This window comes from Panthera pardus, unplaced genomic scaffold, assembly GCF_024362965.1.
Source record: "Panthera pardus isolate Hobbes unplaced genomic scaffold, ASM2436296v1 HiC_scaffold_21, whole genome shotgun sequence".
NCBI lineage: Eukaryota > Metazoa > Chordata > Mammalia > Carnivora > Felidae > Panthera > Panthera pardus.
The window spans coordinates 65,120,251-65,128,892 of NW_026526777.1; the positions used below are offsets into that span (position 1 = coordinate 65,120,251).

General features: G+C 47.5%; 1 protein-coding gene across 1 annotated transcript; it reads left to right on the forward strand.

Moving 5' to 3' along the window:
- Nucleotides 1–499: 499 nt before the first annotated feature.
- LOC109251187 (cytochrome c oxidase assembly protein COX20, mitochondrial) lies at nt 500–8,228 on the forward strand. The gene is made up of 4 exons (XM_019422565.2): nt 500–599; nt 7,050–7,164; nt 7,260–7,323; nt 7,982–8,228. The coding sequence occupies exons 1-4, from the start codon at nt 558–560 to the stop codon at nt 8,157–8,159; spliced, it is 399 nt and encodes a 132-aa protein (XP_019278110.2). The 5' UTR covers nt 500–557; the 3' UTR covers nt 8,160–8,228.
- Nucleotides 8,229–8,642: the final 414 nt, after the last annotated feature.

Below are 8,642 nucleotides of genomic sequence, written 5' to 3' on the forward strand. Positions count from 1 at the left end.
GCCGCGAGCGAGCGCTGGCCGACTTCCGGGCCGGTGGGCCAGGGCTGGGGGCGGGCTGGGCCGCCGACCCGGCCGCGGGGCCCGCGCGCAGGACAAAGCGGCGGCGGCGCGCCCGCTCTCCGCGCCGCGGACCCGCCGCGCGCGCGCGCGCCCGGCACCCAGGCACGCGCGCGCGCGCCCGGCGGCCAACGGTTAGAAATGGCGGTCGGGACGGAAGGAGGGGGCTGGGGCGGGAAGCGGCGCAGCCTCGAGGCGCCAGGGTTTTGTTTTGCCCCCGCCCCGCCGAGGATCCCAGTGCAGGGCTGTTTCACGAGCCCTCCTTCTCTCACGGCCCCGGCCCCCCGGACTGCGGAGACCCCCTTGTGGAGAAGGCGTCACCCGCCCGTTTGAACAAAGGAGACGGCCCCCCAACCCAGGCGGCGGCCCTGCGCGGCCACTGCGGAGACGGCAGAAACCTGCCCTAAAATGGCGGCCGGCGCGCGGGGGCGGGGCTGGCGGGGGAGGGGGCTTCCGCTCGCGGCGCGGGCGGGGCGGGGCGCAGGCGCCCTCCGGAGGCCATGGCCGCCGCGCCGGAGCCCGGCGAGCCCGCCAAGGGGAAGGTAAAGGGGCGCGCGGGCCGGGGGCCGGCGGTGGGGGGAGGCCACCCGCCGGGACGCGGGTTCCGGAGAGTTACCGTCCCCGCCCCGACATTTCTAGCCGCAGCGTCCTGACGAAAGTGTCCGGGACTCGGGGGCGGAGGGGACCGAGCGGCACCGGCAGTGACCGTGACACGGGCTGGCGGCACTGAAGGAGAGCGTAGCCGGCCGGGGGCCCTGCACCGCCATGTGCTGGTCGCGGTGAAGAGCGTTTGCGCGCTCCCCGAGCACCGGTGCCTGGCCTTGCAGATTGTGTCCTGAGCACGACACACGGGGACCCCGGAGTGCCGAGGAAGGGAAACTTGGTTAGATTCCGGGGAACTGCTGCGCACAGCAGGCGGAGGGCGGGTGAAGACTGAGGTTTTCCCCGTTTGCGTGCGCTCACCTGCAAACTGCACCATTTCACGTCTGCGGGAGATGCAGTCGCTGCGGCGCGTTGCTCCCAGGATAAAAGCCGAATCCCGTGGCCTGTAGTACAAAGCCCTCACGTAGCCCCTAACCGTGCAGCCTGTGTGATTCCTCTCCCTTCCAATTGCACCAAAGCTACCCGAGGCTCTAGACACAGGGGGCTTGGAAAAGGAGGGCGGTTTCTCCTAAAGGGCCTCCTGACTCCCCAAAGCAGACCCGGCACCTTCCACTTAGCTACATCATTCCCGCACTCATGATACTGGATGTGCATCATTTATGTCGTCTTCCTCTTGGGCTCCTTCAGGGAACCCAATTTATATATCCTCAGTGCTGAGCGAATAACGGATGTTCAGAAAATGGAAGAAAACATTTTTTTTCAATAGAGAGCTTGTAGAGATGCTCACTTTGGATCAATAATGAACAAATACGCAAGAACTACTGTGTGCCAGAACGGTCCTAATCTACAGTTTTAGGATAGTCTCTGCTCAGCTTGGAAATTTTGCTACTTCAGTTACTGCTTCTCTGGGGATTTTTCCTTTAAATTTGGCTCAGGTCATCAGATGGTTAATATGAACAAATGGTGGATATTTCCATATTGAATATCAAAACATTTGTCAGTTTCTACACTGTTAGTGCCTTTTTTTTTTTTAATGCCTCATATACTATTTGGAGTATACGTCATGTAACCAAATGTACCCCAATTTAAAAGTTGTTTATTTCAAGAGGCACCATAACTGTAAGCACTGGCATCTTAAATAGGGCTTTTATCCCTCTGTTTGTTACCTTTGACAGATGACTGCTATCATTTAAGGGTGCAAAGTATGGTTTAGCCATTGAAAATTTAAAAATTTAATGAAAAAAAAACTATTGACCTATTTAATTGGTCCATCATTAGTAAAACAAAATACTGTAGTTGGTGAAAAGAAGGCTTAGGTACAAGCCGCAAAAGTGAACACCACCAGATTTATGTGGCAAGGTTGGGAGGGGGGGAAAAAGCTTACTCCTAAAACACTAGTACCTATCAAAGCTCATACAAAGAGATTACAAAATTTATGTAGCATAAGCTATGACTGAATTAGTAGCCCAGGGTGGTGTCAGAAAAGGAAGCTTGCAGTTCTTTTTAAAGAATTATTCAGTGATCATTCCAGTGTAATCTAGGGATTATTAGCATCAGCAAACCTAAGATAAAAATGGGAGTTAATCAAGCTGATAGAACTAACCCTTAAAAACTTTCTGCCCCCTTTCTTTGCTCTCCAGGAAACTTTAAAATACAAAATTTGGTACTGGCCTACCAGGAAAGCACTGTAGGCAAATTCTGAATTTATCAACCCATTCAAAAAGTATTTACAGAGTACCTACTGAGTATTAGGCACTTGGTGCCAAAGACACAGCCTTGATCAAAACAGGCAAAATGTTCCTTGTGGAACTTCCATTGTGCTGCAGGACTCAGACAAAAGGGAAACCAGAATTTCAGCTACTGACTCAACCACGCAAAGATCCAGGAGAAGAAAGGCAGTGTGTGCTAAGGAAGAACCATCTGGGTCGGTGTACCTAGACCAGAGGATGAGAGAGAGTGGGGGCCTTCACGACAGTAGTAAGGAAGGCATGGGGGATTTAAAAGGACGATGGTCTGTGAAGATACTATGAGGGATGATGGTAGCCTGGTAGGAGCAGCGGAGGTGAATTCAGTTCAGGATGTGTTTGGTTCAGGTATGTCCCAGACTTGCCAACACATTGGACATGGGTTTGATGAAGGATTCAAGGATGATGGTGCCTAGGTTTTTGGTCCGCAAATTGGTGGAGGAGTGATGCCTGAAAAGTAATTCTAATTTGGAAGTATCAATTTCAAGGTGCTTCTCTGACATACACAAGGCATCGCTAGACAGATGAATGGGGAAATGAAAGCTTGGGAGAGGTTAGGTGTGATTTACAAATATGGGGAGTCGCCATCATGCAAATGGCATTTAATTGAAAGCCTACATTTGGGAGCGGCAAAGGGCAGTCAGTGCGAGAGGTCATCGGAGGAGGGAACAGCAGAACTGCCAGGAATGGCCAGCAAGGTAGAAAACCAGGAGGCGCTGTCCCTCCCATCTGAAGCCAAGGAAAGCGTTTTGAAAACAAACGGTGGCCCGTGCCAGGTGTGCTGATGGGAGTACGGCGGGTTTTATGGTGTCTCACACAGGCTTCTGCAGTGCAGCGTAGGGATAAATGCTCTTTGAAGTGAGTTAAAAGGAGGGGAGGTTAACTTTAGCTTTGCAGTGAGAGGGAGCAGAAAAATGGGATTGTACCTTAGGCGGCTTGTTGGGGAGAGGGGTGTCGAGAGAGGAGGGGTTTTGTTTTTAGCCCGGAGAGGAAAAATAATGGTGCAAATGAAGGGGTAACCACATTTGCACCATTTTTGAGTGGTCAGGAGGAACCCACTGCAGTTAGGACTGGTTTGAAATAGGAAGGCACCCATTTCATCCGGCGCATCGGGAGGAAAGTATGTACCGGCCCTTGATGCAGTGGGAAATGGGGTGCCTCTATAGTTCAGTCTATTTCCTATAAATTATTAAACTGGCCTGCTGGCTTAGAAATCTTTTGAGCATCCCTAATTCCATCAAGGTGAGCTGGAAAAGCTGCTTTTCCAAATCTAAGCTTAAAATTTTTATGGGGCACCTGGCTGATTCAGTCAGTAGAGCATGTAAACACTTGATCTTGGGGTCGTGAGTTCGAACCCCACGTTGGGCAGAAGAGTGTTTTTTAAAAAAATCTTAACATAAATAGTACTCCAAAGGGACTTACGGCTTGAGCCCTTTAATTTACATTTCTGAGCCTTACAATTCAGTGTACTTTCTAAAAGCGTTCTATGTGCTTAAGACTGGTTTTTCATTAATTTTCCTATACTTGCTTTTAAGTAATCAGTCTAAACTCCAGCTTTCCTGGGAAGCTGAGAATTCTCTACCAGTGAAGGGAAGATTGGGCTCTTAAAAGAAGTCTGTGCACTCTCACCCAGTTTTGATACAAACTGCCGATCTGTACTTAGTACTTACTCCCGAGATGTGTGACCTTTGGAAAACGTCCCCCCATTTCATTTATGAAAACAAAAGAAAGGGTTAAGGATGTGGGAAGGACAAGCTTTGGAGGTCAGGCAGACTTACTTCCACGTCCTCTCTGACCTCTCTGCAGCAGGTCACAGCCAGGCTCGGAGGTCTCCTCACATTGAGAGGTTGTGACAAGGGATGTAAAGGGCCTGGAAGGACAACTCCCGCCCCAGCTCTAAATTACTGTTGTTTAATTAGACCAGTGTTGGTTTCTTAACTTTAGCACAAACCAGTTTTGTTGGATGTGGTGCTGATAAATGTAGTGTGGAATGTTTGGCAGCAGCATCCTTGGCCTGTAGCCACATGTTGGTTTTCTAGAAGATTCCATTTTATAAAGTAGATGTAACTTCTTTTAAGGGGTCTTTTAAAATAAGACTATTTTGAATCACCTCCCTTTTTAACATTTACTTTTCTTAACAGTAATCTAAAAGCTGTCCCTGATCTGGTAAGATTCATAGAAGGGGGGGGGGACCCTGAAACTTTCTAAACCTAGATCTCCACGGCCCATCCCAGAATCTGAGGGCAGATTTGAAAACCTCTAAACTGAAAAAAGGTAAGTTTCCTAGCTGACTTAGTGCTATTTCATATATTTGCGAAGGTATTTTACTTTATAAAGAACTGGGGTTGGTAGCAATTTGCCTAAGTACCCCCAGAAACGTTTCGTCTGCAGATCCTGCCCGGTAGGACTCGGGCACGGAAGGGAATCCACATGAAAAAAGCCATTCATAGAGTGATGTGTGCAGTGGCCGACCCGATCGTTCCTTTTATTCTTAGGACGTCTCTGCCCAAACGTGCAAGCCATAGTGACTTCCTACCCTGTGGCAGACCTGAGAAAATGGGCACAAACCACCCCTTCTGGTCTTCCCCTAGGTAAACGGGCTGGTCTGAAGACGAGGGCATTAGCCCTGGACTGCAGTGGGGAGCCCTGTCTGCAGAGCAGCGCATACCCTCCCCACCTGCCATGACTGTTCTGTCCCCCTTGGCTTTTTGAGCTGATGGGGGACAAGCGGAGTTTTCCTAAATCAAATGAACTGCTAGAAACAGAATCAACCTCTTTGAAAACACAGGGACGTATTAAGTTTGTACTGAAGAGCTTTTACAATTAAGTCGGCAACATGTATCCACCAAGCAGCATTAGGGGTGTGTGTCTGGAATGGGGGAACAGGGAGAGAGAAGAAAATGGGATAATCAAGAAGATACATAATTTCAGCTTTATTGTTAACCAAATCACACTTCTTGCCTGGCAGCAGCTTGAGCCAAAGCAGCAAACACAGGAGGAAATACAAACAAGAGTATCTTCATAATTCAACCTTTAATCTGATTTGCCATTTACTGCCCTTTTCCCATTCCTTCTGGATCTTTTCCCTCCTCCTACAGAATCCTGCCTCACACCATGCTGTTCACAAATTATTCATTGAAACTTTTTAAAATATTTACTAAGAGGGCGTGCGTGTGCACACACACATTGGGGGAGGAGAGAATCGCAAGCAGGCTGTGCTGTCCGTGCAGGGCTGGATGCGGGGCTCCATCCGTGACCCTGGGATCACGACCTGCGCCGAAATCAGGGGTCAGACACTTAGCTGAGCCACCCCAGGTGCCCCATAACTGAAACCTTTATTTTTTTAAATGTTTATTTTTGAGAGAGAACGCGAGTGGGGGAGGGGCAGAGAGCCGGGGACAAAGGAGCTGAAGCGGGCTCGGCAGTGACAGCTGCGGGGCTGACAGCAGACAGCCTGATGTGGGGCTCAGACTCAATCAGACCTGAGCCAAGGTCGGGCCACTTAACTGACTGAGCCACCCAGGCACCCCCATGACTGAAACCTTTATACGGACAAGTCTGCTTCCTTTTTTCAAAGTCTGTTACCGAAAACTTGCATTTACTCATGTTTTAGGAAACCGTCTCATTGTTTTCTACGTCCTTCTTACGTAGGCATGCCAGAGTGAAGCAAGTGTGACTTTAAAAAAAAAAAATTGTGTCCTGCCTTCCCCGAACCCCGAAAATCGAGTTCCATTGGATATTCACACTAAGCACGTGAGGCTAAGCTGAGCAGTATGTTTTTTAATCAGGAAGAGCAAGTCCATACATCCATGCAGACTGTAGAAAAAGAAGGCAAGGTTCATCTTAGCACCCGAAGGAACTTAAATCCTCTCCTAGCCTGATGCCTTTCATTATAGATCGAGGGCCACAGACATTAAAGAATACACATATATCCCACAGGCTGTAGAAGTCGGTGGCACAGCTGACAGAGAAACCCACCTGCACGTTTCCACGGCTTTCCCCAAGACGCCTCCCCCGCCCCTCAGTGCCGTGTGCTATCAACAAAGACTCAAATACAGTCCAGCACAATTTCTTATCACAGGCAAGGAAACAGACCAAGAAATAGTGCACGTTTATCTTCACGTGAAATACTTTCATGAACAAAACTGATGTTCACCTGATACCAGTAAAATCCGAAGTCCTTGTTGACTTTAAAACAAACGGCACTATAGTCTCATAAGCAAGCGCGGCTGAGTATTTACTTTTACCATTCTGTGCTTCCCGAGGTATGGGAAGCAAAGTGTTGCTTAATTTCAGTGATCACCAGATTCCCACCAGATAATTTCATTGATGTTTAAACGATCAATGATCAGAGTGACGGATGCTCTTATTTCCAAATCAGTCAACCGGCAAATTGTGGTATGAACACCATACTTTAATTCGTTTAGATGTTTAAGTTGTCCTGTTGTAATGGGGTTTTCTGATCAGATTCTCCAGGTTTCCCACATTTAGAGATTCAGACTGTGGGCCAAAGCCCGATGACCAAAGATGGTAAGTGGGTTCACGGTTGTCACACAGCACATAGCCTAGAGTTTCTAATCTTTGCCAAACCACCCAGAAATAAAATATTTTGTTCAATCCAGGTTCTTTTCTATTTTATCCTAGACCTTTAAGCTCCTAGGAATTTTGGATGTCGAGAACATCCCCTGTGCACGAGATTCAGTATTATATGGCTCATTAGGATCTGCTGTGGCTGGCCTTGGACATTTTTTGTTAACTAGTGAGTATCTGTTTTTCTCTACGTGTGGTGAACATTTCCTAGAGGGACTAGTATGTAATGTTTAATTACGATGGTCATGTTATGCTTTTTGACAGGTAGGATTAGAAGATCATGTGATGTTGGAGTAGGAGGATTTATCTTGGTGACATTAGGATGCTGGTATGTGTACTAAGTAATTCCAGAATATCCAGGATGGTGATAGGTTTCTCCAGTTCAAGCACATGCTCTTTTCTGAGCCACCTCCCACTCGAAGACTCCCCCCACCCCTGTGCCTTTATATCTTTTAAATGTGCGTATGTAGACGCATTTTATACCATTCGTCAGATGAACGGACGAATGCAGGACATTCCGTCAACACCAAGTCAGGACTTGTACTTTAGGGAAGGCCTCAACCTTCTACACGCTCACTTCCGGCTTATGGCATCACAGCTGAAAATGCTACTTTAAGAGTGTGTTCACAACTACTGGCACAACACATGCATGAATCTGATGATGGGTTTTCTTAAGGGGGGCGGGGGGAGCCAGACCCAGAGGACCCAGAGTACATCATACATATGAGGTTCTACAAGTAAAACTAAGCTAAAGGTCATGAAAGTCCTCATTTTATGTAAAGCATACCTTAATAATAATGTGCTCATAGGTATTCTTGACATCAAACTACCCCCCACAAACAGTACTCCAAATTAGAATGGTGGTATTTTCAGTCTTGGAATAGTCATCTCTAAGGCCTCTTGCATTTTGTTACTACAGACATCACACTTGTCTCTAGAAGAACTTTCTATGAAGAAAGACTTAACTCCTGTTCTTTTCTTACAAGGTTCCACTGTAGGTATAATTATGCAAAGCTAAGAATCCAGGAAAGAATGGCCAGAGAAGGAATTAAAAATAAGATTTTATATGAAAGTACCCACCTTGATCCTCAAAGAAAACCAGCCAACGGCAACGGCGGCAGCGGGGTGACCTCGAGCACAGAAAACCCAGCTACAACTCACTGAGGTCCACGCTAGTACACCTTGTACGTGCCGTGACTTTCAATCAAGTAAATAAAGCGTGTGTTAGTTGTAGTCTCTTTTTCCTACACTTGTGTGAACACACACTTATTCTCACTCTTGGACTGCGGCCAGCGTAGCAGATAGTGGGCTCGTCAAACTGAGTGGCCTCACATGCTCAGAAAAGTTTCCTTGTAGTAAGAGTGTAAGTAATGGCATTTCGAGAAACAGAATCTCTCCCAGTTGGGTCAGAAAACTTGCCTTAAAAACAAGTAACAACTGCATTACTGTATCCTGTTAAAAATGAGGAAATACTTCCTGGTTTCTAAAGTTAGGTGCTACTGTAAGCCTTAAAACATTAATGGGCCGTAGGACTTTGCGGATTACTATTTTAAAAACGCACTCACCACCTGACCATATTCTTCGATTTCTTAGAACAGTAGGATCTCTCCAAAAGTGAAGATTGTTTTTAAGTGCTCTAATTTTTCT